Source organism: Sebastes umbrosus, chromosome 2, assembly GCF_015220745.1.
Source record: "Sebastes umbrosus isolate fSebUmb1 chromosome 2, fSebUmb1.pri, whole genome shotgun sequence".
In the NCBI taxonomy this organism is placed as follows: Eukaryota; Metazoa; Chordata; class Actinopteri; order Perciformes; family Sebastidae; genus Sebastes; species Sebastes umbrosus.
Genome location: NC_051270.1, coordinates 23,437,491 through 23,455,992, shown reverse-complemented (window position 1 = coordinate 23,455,992; position 18,502 = coordinate 23,437,491). Strand labels below are relative to the sequence as shown.

The following is an 18,502-nucleotide window of genomic DNA, read 5'->3' as shown; positions in this document are numbered from 1 at the left end:
ATTAACTAAATATACTTACAGTGCATAAAGCATGATTAAAACATAACATGAAGGGGAGGTGAGAAACACATTGGTAACATTTGCACACAAACTATCGTTTTACATTTTGCTTTAGTGATACCTATTCTGTGGTTTCCTGGTGAGAAGTCACAGCTCAGTTAAGATGAAATTCTTATTACTCTGTGTGGTGAAATGTTGACTAAGAGACACAATAACAGAGTGCTGCAGGGATGACGTATTTTTGTAGGCCAACCTGGAAATTAGCATCACACTGGTTACCTCGACAAAATGCCAACGGGATTTTTCCATCGGATTCTGGAATTTTGCAGAAAATAAGCTTTGTGGCAAACAAACGTTTATGATACTTACATGTTTTGTTCCATAAGATAATCTTCACAAATAAACACCATGGTTTTTGAAGCATAAATGCAATCGCCAGAAGTAAAAAGCTAACTTTAGGCTACAAACAAACTACACCACGGTCGCATGACTTCACCTCACCATTACTCAGCTAAAGGCGGATTAGTGTTCGGCCAGATGGCGTTTAGTAGTCTCATTTAGCCACTTGTTAACAACCGCCTTTTAAAGAGCTTCAAAATTTACGAGTGGGGTATTTACTGATGTATTTTATGTTGTTTGGAAGAAAACATTAAAATCTCTTAAGCTTGTGTTAAACACAGAATTTATTTCAGGCTTCTAACTAAAACCCCATTAAAAAACAAAACATTGACTTTGAGGTTAGGGAACCAGAAGTGCTAAAACGCTAAATCACATCTGGGTTTTAGGACTTATTCCTGCACCACTCTATACAACACCATAATAGCTACAGCTGATCTCCAACTGTCCCACATGTAATATGTCATAACAAGTCTGGTGATAATTTATGTATTTCCTACTGTTAATAACGCTTGTGAAAAGACCAAAAACCAAGAATGAATGGATCCAACTAGCTTGTTTCTCTAGGCCATAGACCACCATTGTTATCTAAAAACTATTTAGAAAGGGATAATGTACAGCAAGCCAGTCATTGTTGTGAAATAAACCCTGACAGGGCGATGCAGCACCCCGACGCGAAGGGTGTTATTTCACAACAATGACCCGCTAGCTGTACATTATCCCGCTTATTACATAGCTACTTACTTAAGAAATCCATAATTTGACACAAAAACAATCTGCGTCTGACATCAGAACTGCGTCCATAGCAACAGTCTGTTATACATAGCAATGGTCTGCTATAAAGAAATAACAGACTGCAACACCGTGATTAACCGATCAGAATCGAGTATTCAACAAAGCTGTGTAATAAAAACACATTAAGGAGCCGCACCATTGCGTTGGGTGACATGTTTTCTAATTACCATGAACATGGCCACCATAGTTTATTTTGAGTCAGTTCCACATACACCATCCTGATACTCTATAGCACAGTAAATGTGTATTAATCTGCTGCTGATAATAGCCCCCAACAAATACACTATTTACTGCTGTTTGAATAACATTTACTAAGAACTACAGTGTCCAGCTGTTTAAGGGAATTACTGAGCTGTTCATGAATTAAACTATAGTAGTATAATTCAGTAGTATATGGGTAGGGAAGCTGCAAAGTATTAAGAGATGGACCAACACATTGTTGGTTTTAATCTTTTTAAGGGATTTGTTCACAATACAACAAATATAGAGTATTGCAAACTTTATTCTTCACATTTTCTTTTTGCCAGCATCCTGCCATTAAACTTGTCTGATGACTACAGCGTTGTAATACTTTGGAGGCTCAGGCTAGATACGTAGGCATAAAGTTCAGATGTTTTGAATTCCCTAAATGAAGCAAAAATATGTCTGGATCCAAATGTCTACATTTACAGCCAGAAGTGTGTTGGCGCTGCTCATTCACGGTCACGGACAAGATGATTAACGCGGTGCTTTTGTCCTTTATAAGGTTTGCTTAATTGATGTTTATTCAAGCAGTTCAAATCGGAGAAATGACAAGTGTAGTCCTCTCTGATGAATAAACTATCATGAAGAGCTTTTACCTTGAACTAATCTGCAGCAATTAGTATGTCCTTTCCATTTATAACACAAAGTGGGCTTATTATCCAACTCCTCCATTCTGGCCATTTGACATGCTTTTTGAAGAGTGCTAACGACACTCAGTCCGACACAAAGACTGAAATTATGACTGTTTCATACGAGACGCGCTGACGTCACAATACAACCAATCAATGTGCCACTCATGCTGCTGCTGCTGCACAATCCGGAGGACTGTCTGAGTGACATGCACGAACAAAACACCCCGCTTGACGCGCAGCTGGACTGAATTCAGAGGCTGATGCCATCACAGCTTTGTGAACGCTTCAATTATAGTCTGGTGATGACGGCAGCATGTTCATACATCTTCAACTTTAAGTGTAGATAAGAGAGAACAAAAGAGACTGACGCAATTCTGCCTTACTCTACCTTCATTTTCTGCCTACAGATCAATTATGGTCTTCTCACCATATTCCTCACCACTAAAAGACGAACAGGCTCAAACGGCTTCATTAACCTACTGTTATCTTCAAGACATTTACTAATACAATGTTAGAGACAATGGGCTTTGCATTAAATCTAATTACATATTGAAAGATCACTTTTATAATTATAGGATTTTAAACCTTTCCAACAGTTATTGATGCTTGTTTGCCATCGAGGCTTAGAGTTCAACCTGCATCTTAAATGACTATATTCATGACTATGACACACAGTATGAGAATAAAAACACTGATTTGTTTAGTATATGTATATATACTATAATCCCCATAGTTATATTTGGAAAAAAAAAGGTTAAGATTGTAAGATGAAGGAATGTATAAGCTTTACACGTCTCTTAACAGACTATGAGTGCAAGAGGAAATCTTCTTTTGGTGAATTCAAGTAAACTGAAATGCCTTACCTTGGCCAGATACCATGGGAAAATGCCATCGTAGTTTTCAGGGACACCGATTTTAACATTTGCTCCAGAGCATGGTGCAAACGTGTAAAGTATCACCAACTGCGAAACAAGATATTAAGTGTCTTAGTGACATTTTTCATGCAGTAATTTGCACTTGTAAATGAACAAAGTATGAGCAATAACATCTTACTATGAGAGCTATGATGAGCATTGTCGTAGCTCCTCTGTCAGCCATGAGTCCCTGTAAATGTGGCATATTCACAGCGTTTCAAACCACATGGCCTCAGCCCAACAATCAACACAATTTCTGTCTTGTTACTGATTCACCACCGTGGTTATCTTTCATACACACAGATTTCACAGTTTTTACACGCCTGCATTTAAATACATAACCACCTACAAGGCCATTTAAAGCAACATCAAGTTACAAATACAAGTTACAAGCACAGAAAAACCGATAAAGCCACATTTGATTTGGAAGTCTGTTAAAATCAAGTTGGCTGAAAAGATTATGTCATTTCACTGGAGCCTTAATGTCTGTCAAATATCTCTTAGATAGAGCTGCTTAGTTTAGCAATACCAAATCACAGTCTGCGGTGCAGTGTACCAGTAATAGTAATTCCCTGTATACTCCATTAATCAAGCCTCTAAAGAAGAACAACAAACTCTGGATATACTGTAGCTCAACAACAGCAAGTGATGAAAATGATAAAGGTGGCAAACAATGAGTTAATTAGGAAATTGTATTAACATTTCCTCCCATTTTAAACAAACGGTTTTGTATCTTACCTTCTCCAAATGGTGTGTGTGTTCCCTCTGAGAGGTGTGAGAGGAGTTTAAATTGGGTGGAAAAATTGCGTACTTGTACTCCTTCTGTGGCTTAATGGTTAACGCCTTCAGATAAACATGCTTAACTACCTTGTTTCCTTCCTGTAAAACCAATGGCCAGTGAGGTTCCATTCCACTGATACCATCAGATGAATATTCATGAGGATTTAAATCACCCAAACTACATCTCCTTTTTTTCTGTTGCATTCTGCTGAACACTGAATAATGACTGAGAAGATTTTATGTTTTGATTTTACATTTTATTGAAAAAGGAAATCAACGTAAACAAAGAATTCCAAAATAATGTTGAGGTTCACAAGACTAATATAACTTATTGCTTTACTCATACATTCACAACCTTTAATTCAATGTCATGGAACAACATAGAAAAACAGACGTTTCCTCATATCTTGAATCCCCAGTAACTTGGCCGAGGCACGAACCTGCGTACCACGTTTCAAGTAAATATGACTCCAGATGACCAAGTATTGTGATCCTTTACCGTGTCTCTTAGGATAATGAGATGTATGTTGCACTCATTCATGTTCATAGTATATACATCGATCCCCTCCAATAAAGGAGCACAACAATAACAAAACAGGAAGGCAATCTTTGCAACTCATTAGACATAACAAGCCTTTGTGGATTTTTCACACATACTGATCATATTATGACAGCGACATGTTTAAGGCAGACAAAAATAATAATAAAATAAAATAAATGTTTACAAAGCTTCATGCAGGTTATCACCATTATCATGATATGACTTGAATAAGTGTCACTTTTATTAATGAAGTCCTCTCTTTGCTTTTGCTTGGTGTCTAAAAAATAAAAATATATTTCTGTACAGCTCTATTAGTCCTTCAGGGTTAGTGTTAAAACACACACAGCGTCTGGTCTTCAGAGGCCAAAGAAAAAAATGTCCGTCTGTCCCGTCTGTTTCTCAGAGAACTGTAAGGTCATGACAGGACTTTGACTTCTGCCTGAAAGCCATTTTCTTGTTCTTGCGTGCGACCATGCGGCCCAGGAACCTCTTGGCCTTTTTGCCGATGCTCTCTCTACGCCGGCAGTTGGCCATGCGCCGTGCGTTCTCCTCTTTGCTGTCTTTCCTCAAGCGGATCTGTCTGATGATGCCCTCAAATAGGTCATGCACATTGTGGTGGAGGGACGCAGACGTCTCGATGAACTTGCAGTCGAATACCACTGCACAGGCGCTTCCCTCTGCGATAAAAAAAAACATATAGAGAAGGGAAAATTAGTACTTTGAACAGCTGAATAATGAAAATGGTAGTTTTCAGACATTGGCTTTAGTTTGCAGTGGTATTTGAATGTAGGCCTGAACCTGAGCAGTCAAGTGCGACTTGTGGCCTGACCCCACCAAAGCCGGTCAAGCCCGACCAGTACTGTCAGATCTGATCATGAATAGCTTTTAAGCAGCTTCAAATGATAAATATTAGAACCAAAGTTCATAACTGAGTTTAAAACTTAAATTATCTTAACATCTGTGGCAAGTTTTAGACTCAAAAGTGAGTTAATCACACTGACTTACCATCTACAGACACCTCTCTGGACCGCACCAGGTCGCTCTTGTTGCCCACAAGGATTATGGGAATGTTCTCCGACTGCCTGGCCCGGCGCAGCTGAATACGCAGCTCCGACGCCTTCTCAAAGCTTGATTTGTCTGTCACCGAATACACAATGATGTAGGCGTCTCCCATCTTCATGCACTGCTCCTTTAGCCACTGGCTGTTATCCTTCAGGAGAGAAACAGATACCAAATTTAGCTGCATCTCACATAGCTGATTTCCTAATGTGATATCCATGAAGCAATATATAAACGGAGCAAACATATTGCATCAATAATATATAACTCACCTGTTCCCAGATGTCATACAACACGATGGAGGACTCTTCTTCATCCACCAAGATAGATCTGTCATAAGTGTTTCCTGAGGAAGAAAAAAAAAGAAATAATATGTTACACACTGACAGAGGGGAGCAAAGCATCTCTGATATGAATAGTTGTGTTTGTTGCTGCTTTTCTTAACACTGATTTTAGCATGTTTTTTTCTTTTGTGATCAAAAAGTTGATCGCAGCCTGTGATCCAGCCATCACTGGCCTTTTATATTTTCCCTTCACGTTATGCTATTGGATGTGTTTCTGACACCTGCACTACTGAGTGCAGGGCTGGTGCCTCGCTGGAGATGGAAATAGCAATAATCAATGCATGTACACTCTAGCATGCAGAAAATAAGATCAGATTTTTTTTCCTAATCCATCATCTTAACTCTATGACTGTCCTCATACATCATTCTGAATTCAAATTATATTTAAGATTTAAGCTGAAAGATTAAGATTTAAAAACTGAAAGTGTCCTCCAGAGATTTTAATGCTTAATATCCCAGAATTGGTAATTGCACTGGGTATTGTTCAGTAGACTAAATTAACCTTTGACACTCTTTAATTATCACATGTATCTTCATAGACAATAGACATCTGGAGTGTCTATATCCTCCTGAGACCCAGCCCATTGACATGTGTCCTCTTTAGTGGACATTTTGTCCACATGCATATCCTCTTACTCTTTTGACCTACTCTATCAACCCCTGGTGTATTGTAAAGAGGACATCCTGGGACATCCTGGGCTTTCCATGGGTTGTTTTTTTAATCAATTTGAATGTATTCTTGGTTTAATATCACTCTACAGCCATAATCTGTTCATCTTTTTTTGTCTTTTCACACTGAAATAGTCCTGTAGTCCACTATACAGTGGACAATAAAAATAAAGTTTAACAAGCCTAAATTGTTAAGATTTTCTTTTAACCCTAAATAGGAAGGAAATCACAAAAAAAGTAATTGGAAGACACTTTTTTTAACTCGGTTCCCAGGAGGATATATGTGTGGGTTGCTCTAGGGTTGATGACTAATCCATCATCTTAACGTTATGACTGTCCTCATACATCATTCTGAATTAAATTAAATTTAAGAGTTAAGCTGAAAGATTAAGATTTAAACTGAAAGTGTCCTCCAGAGATGTGATGCTTAATATCAGGACAGATGGTAATTTTGTAATGGGTTATGTATGAATAATTGTGATGTGTTTTGTTTTTTTGTCTGATGGGTCTTACTTGTCTGTCTGTCTATGGTAACAGTATGTCTATCGTATGTGTACTTTTTCTCAAACTGAGCTGCCTATGGATGCAAAATGAATTTCAATGCAAACTGACTATAAAGTTGTACCGTATCGTATCGTATCGTATCGTATCGTATCCCAGAATTGGTAATTGCACTGGGTATTGTTCAGTAGACTAAATGAACCTTTGACACTCCTCTAATTATCACATGTATCTTCATAGACAATATACATCTGGAGTGTCTATATGTATGTGGGTTGCTATAGGGTTGATGTGGGTTGCTATGGGTTGCTATAGGGTTGATGTGGGTTGTTATAGGGTTGATGTGGGTTGCTATAGGGTTGGTTGCTATAGGGTTGATGTGGGTTGCTATAGGGTTGGTTGCTATAGGGTTGATGTGGGTTGCTATAGGGTTGGTTGATATAGGGTTGATGTGGGTTGCTATAGGGTTGATGACTCATTCTCATCATCACCATCATTTACCTGCTTCATCGCAGTCGTGACCGACATCCTCGACCCCTCCAAAGACACGCGCCAGGCTGGACTTTCCGACACCGTGCTCTCCGAGGAGGACCACCTTGTAGAGCTGGGACTCCGTGTCGCTGCCGGAGGAGATCACAGAGTCGGAGGAGTCGGACGCGCAGCTGCCTCGGTGCTGCTCGCTCGGTGAGTAGGAGGTGCAGCGCAGCAGGTTGGACAACTCATCGGTTTGACCAGTCTGTGGCATCGTGGCGCGCAGGTCCCGGTCGTCCACGGGCATGCTCCTCCGGTGGAGGTTTGGGAGGTTCATGGGGAACGGCATGCTTCCTCTCCTCTTGTCCATGTTCCGCAATTTGTCACCCTTGTTCAGAGTCATTGTTGCTTGTACCGAGGATCTGTGGATAGATGGGACATGCGTAAATACACACTCTTATGTACTCACTGATCTTTATTCTATTGCCTTCATGACTTGGTTTTACTTGACAAGCATACTTTGTGATGTGCCATTGTGTGTAGCTGTGTATTGTGCATTTTGTATGTATATCTTTCTTGTATGACTGAAGTATGTTTCTTTGTTTTTGACCTGCCAAGGGTCTACATATGTGAATTAGTTTAAAGCTATAATCTGGTAATCTGGTGCATCAAATGGTGACATTTATGTTTTAAACTGTACATGGTCCCTTTTAAATAAAATAATAAAATAAATAAATAAATATGTTTAACTACATTTAGATAGCCCTAAAGGAGACGTGCAAAGGTCTATATATAGAGATGTAGTGAATGATAATAGACATGTTTATCATTGTAAGTCAAATTGCAAAATTAAAACATCTATTATAGGCTGAGTATAATAAAGCAAATACTGACTTTACCACGTTTACTCAACTCTACTCAACATAAAACAGCCTAATACATATATATATAGAGAGAGAGAGATGTAGTGAATGATAATAGACTACCACCATGTTTATCATTGTAAGTCAAGTGAAATGAAATTGGTGTCCCTGAACTGAAAACTACGATGGCATTTTCCCCATGGTATCTGGCCAAGGTAAGGCATTTCAATTTACTTGAATTCACCAAAAGATTTCCTCTTGCACTCATCTAGTCTAATAAGAGATGTGTAAAGCTTATAAATTCCTTCATCTTACAATCTTAACCTTTTTTTTCCAAATATAACTATGGGGATTAGAGCATATACATATACAAAAAAAATCTGTGTTTTTATTCTCTTACTGTATGTCATATTCATGAATATAGTCATTTAAGATGCAGGTTGAACTCTAAGCCTCGATGGCAAACAAGCATCAATAACTGTTGGAAAGGTCTAAAATCCTATAATTATAATAGTGATCTTTCAATATTTAATTAGATTTAATGCAAAGCCCACTGTCTTCAACATTGTATAAGAACATCTATCATAGGCTGCAGTATAATTAAGCAAAATACTGACTTTACCACATGTTTATTCAACTCTACTCAACATAAAACAGCCTAAAAAGTAAAGCTTAAAAATGCATCACCAGTATTAAAAAGACACTTACTCGGTGCTGGAGATTAAATCCAACGAAGGAGATCCAATAATCCTTGGTTTGAAGAGTTGTTGTAGCTGAAAACGCGCTTTGTGTTTGAGTCTGATCATAGAGTCGCTGCTCCAGTATATTTATACAGGACCAGGAGTGACGTCAGCAGGGATTCGCCCTAGAATAATCACGTCTCCGTTTATTCTAGTGGTGCGTAACGGTGCCATCACACAGAGAGGAGAGGAGAGGAGAGGAGGGGGTGTATGACTGGAAGAGCTGAGGAATCTCCCTTCCGCATCTCCAAATGGAGAGCTTATACCTCTGAGTGGGCGGCCATGAAGATGAATCCTCGAAGAGGGAAAGCCCACTTAAAGCCAGAGGGATGTGAATATTTAATGTTCATTTAGGAGATATATATTTAGAGACGCTGGAAGGAGATGATGAAATATATTAATGTGTATTAGGGTGCAATGCATATAGACCAGATGGAGAGGGCTTTTATGGAAATATGATCTTGCTTAAAATTGATAGTCAGTTTCAGAGCTTCGTGGTCGCTGCAAAGGTGGAGGACAATGCCACAATTATATCATGTGAGGGAGTTGCACACATTATAAATGCATAACATGTGAAATATTTGCTATTGATTCCTTAGTCCGTGGCAGCCCTATAGGCTAACATCATATTTCTCTTTCTTTTAAAGGTCTTTTTATTAATTGTCAATAATCAATAGAACAATCACTATACAAGGAAAGATAATTTTTGTTTTTCTGAACACAACACGTCATCAATCATACCCGACAACAACATACACACAAACAGCCACAGCTGGCCACAAAGGACCTAACTGATTCTCAATCATGGATGCATAAAATAAAAATTGTAGAGTGCAACACAGAGAGAGTATCAACAAATAAGTCATGAAATAATAATAAGAAGAAGAGAAAAATAAAAAATAAAAAACATTTAAAATATATATATATATATATATATATATATACCGACATACACACAGACATACACATATATACACGTACACACATACATATGCATAAAAATAGAAGAAAAAAAACAAAATAATAATAAAAATAATAATGATAATAATGAATAAATAAATAAAATACATTTAAAAAAAGGAAAAAGAAGATACTACTACTGGCTACTCAGAGATTACTGTAGTGGGTTTCCCAAAAATGACAAAAAGGCTAAAATCATATTTGAATAATTTTTTGTGCATATTTGCAGAAAAAATATTACTTATTTGGCAATAAAAATGCAATAAACACATACACATTTTACACAGTGGCATGCATGTATCATTCATCCTTATCTTTCTCTACCCACCACCACCTGCAGCCACAAAACCATAATTCCTTACATTTGCATTAGTAATTCTTCACAGCTGACAGGCCTGACCTATACCAATAATGTTTGGTTTTGCTGATCCATAGCTGAATAATTCAAAACCCTTCCAATTTAAAATGTCAAGGCTGTGTAACACATTAAGCTCCAATGACTTCAGGTCAGTTCTACCTCTGCATGTGTTTTGCATCCAGCATCTTTTTCCTACATTTTCTCGCACACGATGAATGATAATTTTCCAGTTCCTATCAGACTCTGCATGGTGTGTTGGGGCCCCCTTGTGGCTTCAAGTCTTACATTACAGTTGGACCTTTTAAACTCATTGCGTGGGTGTATTCAACATTATTATGTATTTCCTGCTTTGTCCTTGTGAGAAATGTGATAGGTAAATAATAAAACAATAAACAAACAAACAGATAATCCTGATATATAGGCATTCATGCTATTGCATTTTTTCTACTTATCACTTTTCTACTTCAGCACAACATATATTTTACATTCAATTTGCACAGCAGAGATATATCTTTAACTCTATTTTATTGTATTTTATTATTCCTCTATCTAGCGTAAAGTAGTTGGTATGTACATTTATATGGAGATTTGTAAATACAGTGTTTTTCGTACCTACCTCATGTCTTTTGCTTGAGTGATGCACATTTTTTGTGATCTATGTAAATTGCTGCTGCACCTCAAATTCCCTTTGGGGATCAATAAAGTTATCCATCTATCTATCTATCTATCTATCTATCTATCTATCTATCTATCTGTTAATATTTGTCTCGGAAGCTCTTACTTTCTTCCCACCCAAATCAGCCTCACACAGTTCACTTACTATTTCCCTTGCTCTAGTTTTTGTTGCAAATCAAGTGCAAATTTCTCAGCTTTTAGAAATGAGGCATTTTTGCTATATAATGTCTTTGACTTCATTGAATTAAAGCAAAGTAAAACACATGTATCCCATGATTATCTCTGACTGTTCTGTATGTGGATTGCTTCCACCTACTGTTCTTCCTGAGGTCCACATATTGATTCAAATCTGTATCCACATAAAAAAGCAAATTTATGGATTGTCTCTGATTTCTTAAAATATTCGAGCTGACAGCTTGTAGAGATGCTTTTGTAAATATTACACACAGTATGTGACGATTGTGACCACACACTTCCAGGCAAACATCAGGTAAAACATCACTTAATTTCCCCACAGATCATAAATGGTTGTATTAAAGGAAGGTAACATGTGACGACATGAAGAAAGCCAGTGTGGTTGCAGTCAACTGACCGCTGCTAATGTGAGCATCCTTCGATGTGAGCTGTCACGCAACGTCAGAGGAGGTGGAAACATTTTCCCCCTAAATCCACCACAAAATCTGTGTTGCCATTATCATCTTTAGTGTTTCATTTGTACAATAAAATAAAACATGTGAGTGGTACATATATCCAGCACATCCATCTTATTTGAAATATCTTGGATGTGACAGCTAAGACCTATTACAGCTAATCATATTCACATTCAGCTTGAGTATATAAGACTGCCTCTGCTGCTATAAATTATTCTTAAAAAGGAAATTATGTCACCACCTAATGGTCATGATAAATACAATGAAATTAATATACATTACAAGCCAACCATTACTGGATATTTGAGGTAGATACTTGTATTGTTATGTGGGAAGTTTTTTTTTACAGTTGAAAATCAACAGTGTTCTCTGATAGAAAAAAAAGTATCTAAAGGTGACAGTGTTTTTAAATTACCTCAAACCTAGTTTGGCATTTCTGTACTGTCATTTATTGTTACTTATCGGCCAACATATACACCGATATATCTGCGACAGGTTAATATTGGCTGATATACAGGTATCAGCCTCTAATATTGATGATTGAACATGCTTAGACTGAGATAAAAGTTCTTTACATTTGGTCATTTTCAGTATAGCCTATATTCATAATTAAACATTCCAAAGTACTTATGAGCCTTTCTGCATGACAAATGTAAAGCAACTGTTAAGCGTATACACATTTTCTGTTGGGACTTTACCAAACATGTTGATTCAACATTTGAGTAATTTTGGAGGCTGTAATTTCTAGTTGTGTTGTACTGGATTCAATTATATGCATATACATTATAATCACTTGTTCAAATGGTCTCTAGTGGGTAGTAAATAACAAGTAACATCTGCAGGTGAATAAAAGGCTACATTCTCTTTGCAGGGAATGCCAGTCAATGTTGATGTCTGTATACTGTGGACTGTCCCGGTTAACTTTATTGAAAAGACATTTAAAGGGACTGTACTGGCTTAATGGTCCATCTGGACCATAATACACCCACCAAGGACTGGATAGTAGCTCCTGGTCATGAAACAGGTGTTACACCGAAATCTGTTACCATCAAAATATGTGACCACAGAGGAGCCAGCAACATATGAGGTCACCATTTCTGACGGCTGTCGTCAGACAATGTGACCCCACTGTTACATGTGTAAAAAAATTTAATTTTGTGGTCACGTATGACAGCCGTCATACGTGACCACAAAATTACATTTTTAGTCTTTTAAGATAAGATAAGATATTCCTTTATTAGTCCCACAGTGGGGGAATTTGCAGTGTACAGCAGCAAAGGGGATAGTGCAAAAAACGAGATGCATAAGCTAACACAATAAAAAAGAGCTAAACAAAGTGTAACAAAATATGAACCATATATGGGCATAGAAGGAAGTATAAAAATAAGAGCAGTGTACAGTATTGACAATAAACAGACTATTAAGAAAAGTGCACAAGTGGAAAATGAAATGAAATTCCACCTGAAAATATCAGGTTATTGTCAGTTTTTGGTGTGTAAGTGTAACTGGTCTACTGGGAGCAGTGCTGGTTGTGGAGTCTGACAGCTGCAGGAGGGCTATTTGTTTTTCCATATTTCTACTTTAAAGATATATCCACAAAACTCTAAAAAATAAAAGCAAAATATAGGTACAGTGGGGTCACTTTCAGAAATGGTGACGTCATAAATTGCTGGCTCCTCTGCGGTCACAGATTTGAGTGTAACACCGGAAGCCAACCCTTTAACGCGACACTGCGCATGTGCAAGTCTCTCGTGTCTTCGACCTCTACTACTACAAACCGGTGAGAGCTATAACCTCCTCTGTCACGATCTGTGTGAGACTTTAACATTATATTGTGACGCTTCTTTGTAACTCATTACTTGTTGTAGCTCTGTTAAACCACAGCTCTGCTCAGCTCCTCTGTTTTTAACAACTATAGCCTGTTTTATTAGCGACATTGCTCGGGTTTGCAGCTAATCTTGACCTTACCTGTGTGTTTGCACACTTTGTACTTTCTTAGCAAACTAGTAACAGAGTCAACCGACTGAATCTATTCATTGCTGCTTGTTTTGTGTGTATTGTTTTCTGCAGACAGTGAATCAACACCAGCTCCTTTGGTTGACCTGACCACCACTACACGTCCAGTCGTCATGTATGCCTGTGCTAAGTTCGTCTCCACGCCCTCTCTGGTGAGTCAGTCTGCTTCAATGAATGGACATATATAACACATACATGTAAGTGTGCTTCATCGTGACAGTGTGCAAAAAAGCTGTCAGTCTGTGTTCAGCACAAACAGTTTTATTTTAGCTTGCTAACACTAGCACTGCAGCTATGTAGCCGTGTTTGACCCTCTGCTAAAGTCAGCTGGTGTTCACACACCTGCAAGGACGTCCTTGTTTTAGACATCAAGGCAAAGCTCAGCCTGATGGTAGTCATTGTATCTCTGTGTGAAACAGCTTTACACCTCTTGAAGCTATATGAATCAGTAAAGTAACACTAGTATTATGTAGTTAAATGAGAAGCAGCCATAGTCTTGTTGAAAACTGAGCTGTTTGAGCAGAATTAATCCAAAGCAGCACTATAATGGGTCACTGTTGGCCTTGTCTATTCTGGATCTCAGCTATAATTTACTATATTTTTCAGTGGTGGAAAGTAACTAAGTACTATTACTCAAGTACTGTATTAAAATACAATTTTGAGGTACTTGCACTTTTCTTGATTATTGCCATTTAATAATAATAATTATGATAACAATCATAATAATATGTTTTATTTATATAGCGCTTTTCTAAAAACTCAAAGACACTTTACACAGATAAAAAGATCATAAAACAAGGACATCATAAAAATATAAAACACACAATATTCATTACACATTAAAAGCAGTTTTAAAAAGGTGAGTTTTGATTTGTGATTTGAATGTGGACAGGTTGGTGAAGTCTCTGATGTATTTTGGGAGTGAGTTCCAGAGGGAGGGGGCGGCAGATTTAGACTACTTTTTTCTTCTACTTCACTATATTTCAGAGAGAAATATTGTACTTAAGAGCTGTAGTTACTTTTCAAATTCAAGATTTTACATACAAAATATATTATCAGTTTACAAAATATCATCCATTATTGCAGATTAAACTACCAAAATAAAGTAGTTAAGATGAACTCCACCTCGAGCAACAACAACATTAAAGTAGGGATACAACAGACGATTATTTTCATTGTCGATTAATCTATCAATTATTTCCTTGATTAATCAATTAGTTGTTTGGTCTATAAAATGTCAGAAAATGGTGAAAAATGTGGATCAGTGTTTCCCATAGCCCAAGATGACGTCCTCAAATGTCTTGATTTGTCCACAACTCAAAGACATTCAGTTTACTGTCATAGAGGAGTAAAGAAACCAGAAAATATTCACATTTAAGAAGCTGGAATCAGAGAATTTTTTTTTTTTTAAAGAGATGACTCAAACCGATAAATCAATTATCAAAATAGTTGGCGGTTATTTTAAAAGTTGACAACTAATCAAATAATCAGAAAGCTCTCCATGAATGTACTGCTTACATATTAATACATCAATAATAATGATTCAATAATATAATGGTATACAGTAGCCACTCTGCGTTCTGGGTTGAATACAGGGCTTTTACTTGTAATGGAGTATTTTTATACTGTGGTATTGCTAATATTACTAAAGTAAATGATTTGCATACTTCTTCCACCTTGTAAATATAACATGCTGGTAGAGCATCTTATCAGAGCATGACTGTCTGAACTAAAGGTGTCTCTTTTTTTCTTTTTTCTTGATATAGGTCCGTGCTGGATCTCGGGTGCTGTACAGACCACTGTCAGCAGCAGTAGTCTCAGATGCCAGGAAAGCAGAGGTAGGCAGCTCTCTGTACTGGGAATTATAACTGATTTATTGACTGTGAGTGTTCACAGTGGGGGGGCGATCTCAGCTATCACAGCTCCATTAATCTGCTTTGCTATTTCCATTACCTTGTTTCTCACATACAAAGAGTGACAAGAAAAAAAAAAAAAAAAAAACACCTATTTTTTTTTTAACTTACCCATAGATAATACAGTACTTAAAATGCAAGGCCCAATGCTGCATATTATAACATTGTTTAATGTAGCTAACTTTTACCCAGGCAGGTTTTCATGTCTCCAACAAGTACAACAACAGACTGGTAAGGTGATAGGATTAGAAGCTAAATGTAGCATGCACAGTTTCCTATTCAGGAGTGCCTTTGAATATGTTTGTTGTCAGCAAAAGCGATAGAGTGGTGCTGGAATGAGTCCTAAAACCCGTAAATGAGTTAGCATTTTAGCACTTGTGGTTCCCTCGTCTGGAAGTCAATGGTTTTTTTTGAATGGGTTTTTAGTTAGATGCCTGAAATAAGGTCTGTGGTTAACACAAGCTGAAGAGATTTTAATGTTTTGTTCTATGATATAAAATACTTCCATAAATATCCCACTTGTGAATTTTGAAGCTTTTACGTGTCTTAAAAAAGGCGGTTGCTAACAAGTGACTAAATGAGACTACAAGACATCATCACGCCAACTTGTCCGCCTTTACAGTCTCGTTGTGTATACTCTGGGCTCATGCGACTGTGATGTAGTTCGTTTATACATAGTAGAGACAGATTGACAGACGAGTTTGGCTGTATCATGAACTTTAGGTATGTTAAGTATTCCGGATAAATGCGGATGAGTGGATCCGACCTGAATGTTTGATGGTAAAACCTTAGCAGCAATGAGGTAACAAAAGTGACTGACAGTGAGCAGCAACACTTGCAAACCCCTGCTGATAATTTATGGTTATTTAGTGCAAAGAGGAGCCAGGAAAATATCAGTGATCTTTCTACATAAAGCAGAAAAGTGTTTAGTGTCGCTTCATGATCTTGTACTGTTTTTGTTTTGTACTAACCTCACGTATCTTTTGTATTTCAGACTGCTTCTCTCCTGGCACCACAGAGCATTGCAGCCTCCCAGCTGCAGGTGGCAGTGCGGGCGTTCCAGACTAGCGCTGTGAGCCGTGACATCGACACCGCTGCAAAGTTCATCGGAGCCGGAGCTGCCACGGTGGGAGTGGCTGGATCTGGAGCTGGAATTGGAACAGTGTTCGGTAGCCTTATTATCGGATACGCCAGGTAAATTAACACATCATCTGTCATTTTAGGACACCTCCACCAGTGGGGGAATGTTGCATGCGTCTAACAGCACTGTCGTAAAAACCTATCAGTTCCTTTCTATTTCTTTAGTTGGACAGATAATTAGCTTTTAGTAATTATTCACATCTGTGATTTCTACCATTAGATGGTTGTTTCTTTTAATAGTAATAATATATAATATAATAACTGAGGCATACTTGATTCCGAATGTTTAAATGGTCAAGAAATGAATTTAATTAAAGTTTTAAGTGAAAAGAAAGTTGTATTTGAGTGTAAAAATAAATTATCCAACATTGTCAAGGGTTATTGATGGAATTAGCCTTGGTAAACACTGGGGTTGTCTGCTCACTGAAATGTCATGGCAGTTGTATTTTTACCTCCAGTTTGTCTGAGCTGCCCCTCTCTCTCTCTTTCTCAACAGGAACCCCTCTCTGAAGCAGCAGCTGTTCTCGTACGCCATCTTGGGCTTCGCTCTGTCTGAAGCTATGGGTCTTTTCTGTCTGATGGTTGCATTCCTCATTCTGTTTGCCATGTAAACCAGTTAGGCATTTGCTGTAAAGGTATACAACACAATGTTAATGAGAATTAGCAGTTTGAGATGCCCTTGAATGGAACAATGTCGTCAACTCATCATGTTGCTCATTCATGTTCATTGGTGTTTCTTAAAAGATTGTGGACCCACTGGTGTAAGAAACTCCGGCAAACCCAAATCATTTTGAATGATGGTTTCGTCATTATATTGTATATTTAGTCAAATGTTTTTGTTAAACATGGAATCAATAACAGAATTAAAAATGTTTCATTCATCATGTGTGTGTTTGTGCACTTTTAAATGTGCTGGAAAGTAACAAAAGTACTTAAGTACAATTTTGCGGTAGTTGTACTTCACTTGAGTATTTCTATTCTATGCTACTTCATATTTCTACTCCACTACATCTCAGAGGTAAATATTGTACTTTTTACTCCACTACATTTATCTGATAGCTTTAGTTATTAGTTACTTTGCAGATTCAGGTTAGCAATACAAAATAGAATTGACAAATTAATTATGATGTATTATTATAGATTAAGCTACCCGGAAGTGTATACATTTGTTGAAATCAGCTCCACCTTTACCAGCTGCAACATTAAAGTGAGGAACACATTAATGTATAAATAAATATAATCCAGTAATATAAAATATATTATTCTGGAATGGATCATTCTGCATAATGAGTCCTTTACTATTTTGATGCTAATACTTTTGTACTTTTACTCCAGTAACATTTTGATTGCAGGACTTTTACTTGTAATAGTATTTCTACACTGTGGTTTTACTACTTTTACTTAAGTAAAATATGTGAGTACTTCTTCCACCACTGGTAAATAGTAGTGGGGTTATTTCTGTAAGTTGATTTAGATTCAAAGTGACAGGGGCATTGTGTTTCTCATAAATTAATGTTTAGGCTAACAGTTATACTAAATGTGGAATAGATCAAACCCTCATAGTTTCTCAGCTGTAATGCAGCTTTACAGAATATGTGTCCCTCCAACAGTCCCAGTTAATTTACTTCATAGCTGAAGTTTTAAGATCATCTGTGGTCTGTCTCTATTACTGTTTAAAGCTCAAGTAGACCCAACATCATGGTCAAAAATTGAGTTAATCTAACTATTTCAAACTCCCAGCTAGCTAGCCAGTTAGCTAAATTAACTAGCCCCTTCTGTGACCTCAGCACTGAGCACATTATGTTAAAGGTCCCATATTGTAAAAAGTGAGATTTTCATGTC

General features: G+C 37.4%; 3 protein-coding genes across 5 annotated transcripts in view; 1 reads left to right on the top strand and 2 right to left on the bottom strand.

Annotated features, from left to right (window-relative positions):
• The window catches only part of cdh16 (cadherin 16, KSP-cadherin), a 35,126-nt gene extending 31,145 nt beyond the window's left edge, over positions 1 to 3,981 (bottom strand). The window contains exons 1-3 of the mRNA XM_037750172.1: positions 3,719 to 3,981; positions 3,120 to 3,170; positions 2,930 to 3,028 (exon numbers count right to left, since the gene is read on the bottom strand). Coding sequence (XP_037606100.1) covers positions 2,930 to 3,028; positions 3,120 to 3,170; positions 3,719 to 3,964 — 396 coding nt within the window. The 5' untranslated portion in view covers positions 3,965 to 3,981. The remainder of the gene's footprint in view (positions 1 to 2,929; positions 3,029 to 3,119; positions 3,171 to 3,718) is intronic.
• Positions 3,982 to 4,002: 21 nt separating this feature from the next.
• rrad (Ras-related associated with diabetes) lies at positions 4,003 to 9,154 on the bottom strand. The gene is made up of 5 exons (XM_037750187.1): positions 8,917 to 9,154; positions 7,376 to 7,767; positions 5,633 to 5,706; positions 5,307 to 5,511; positions 4,003 to 4,978 (listed from the first exon to the last, which is right to left on the bottom strand). The coding sequence occupies exons 1-5, from the start codon at positions 9,012 to 9,014 to the stop codon at positions 4,701 to 4,703; spliced, it is 1,047 nt and encodes a 348-aa protein (XP_037606115.1). The 5' UTR covers positions 9,015 to 9,154; the 3' UTR covers positions 4,003 to 4,700.
• A 4,098-nt stretch (positions 9,155 to 13,252) lies between these two features.
• On the top strand, positions 13,253 to 17,544 carry LOC119476727 (ATP synthase F(0) complex subunit C3, mitochondrial-like). Of its 3 annotated transcripts, none has more exons than XM_037750201.1 (5): positions 13,253 to 13,371; positions 13,662 to 13,759; positions 15,374 to 15,445; positions 16,515 to 16,714; positions 17,157 to 17,544. In XM_037750201.1, the coding sequence occupies exons 2-5, from the start codon at positions 13,721 to 13,723 to the stop codon at positions 17,269 to 17,271; spliced, it is 426 nt and encodes a 141-aa protein (XP_037606129.1). In that variant the 5' UTR covers positions 13,253 to 13,371; positions 13,662 to 13,720; the 3' UTR covers positions 17,272 to 17,544. The 3 variants fall into 3 exon arrangements, with proteins under 3 accessions (XP_037606129.1, XP_037606138.1, XP_037606146.1); XM_037750210.1 differs by having other exon boundaries at positions 13,350 to 13,404; XM_037750218.1 differs by lacking the exon at positions 13,253 to 13,371 and adding an exon at positions 13,538 to 13,561.
• Positions 17,545 to 18,502: the final 958 nt, after the last annotated feature.

What these genes read in the sequence shown, in the direction of transcription:
- rrad (XM_037750187.1), bottom strand. Translation starts at nt 9,014, where the DNA reads ATGATCAGACTCAAACACAAAGCGCGTTTTCAGCTACAACAACTCTTC. An exon ending in GATTTAATCTCCAGCACCGA is followed by an intron (nt 7,768 to 8,916) that starts GTAAGTGTCTTT and finishes ATCTATCCACAG; the next exon opens with ATCCTCGGTACAAGCAACAA. An exon ending in CAGAGAGGTGTCTGTAGATG is followed by an intron (nt 4,979 to 5,306) that starts GTAAGTCAGTGT and finishes TTTTTATCGCAG; the next exon opens with AGGGAAGCGCCTGTGCAGTG.
- LOC119476727 (XM_037750201.1), top strand. Translation starts at nt 13,721, where the DNA reads ATGTATGCCTGTGCTAAGTTCGTCTCCACGCCCTCTCTG. An exon ending in TCGTCTCCACGCCCTCTCTG is followed by an intron (nt 13,760 to 15,373) that starts GTGAGTCAGTCT and finishes TTCTTGATATAG; the next exon opens with GTCCGTGCTGGATCTCGGGT. An exon ending in CAGATGCCAGGAAAGCAGAG is followed by an intron (nt 15,446 to 16,514) that starts GTAGGCAGCTCT and finishes TTTGTATTTCAG; the next exon opens with ACTGCTTCTCTCCTGGCACC.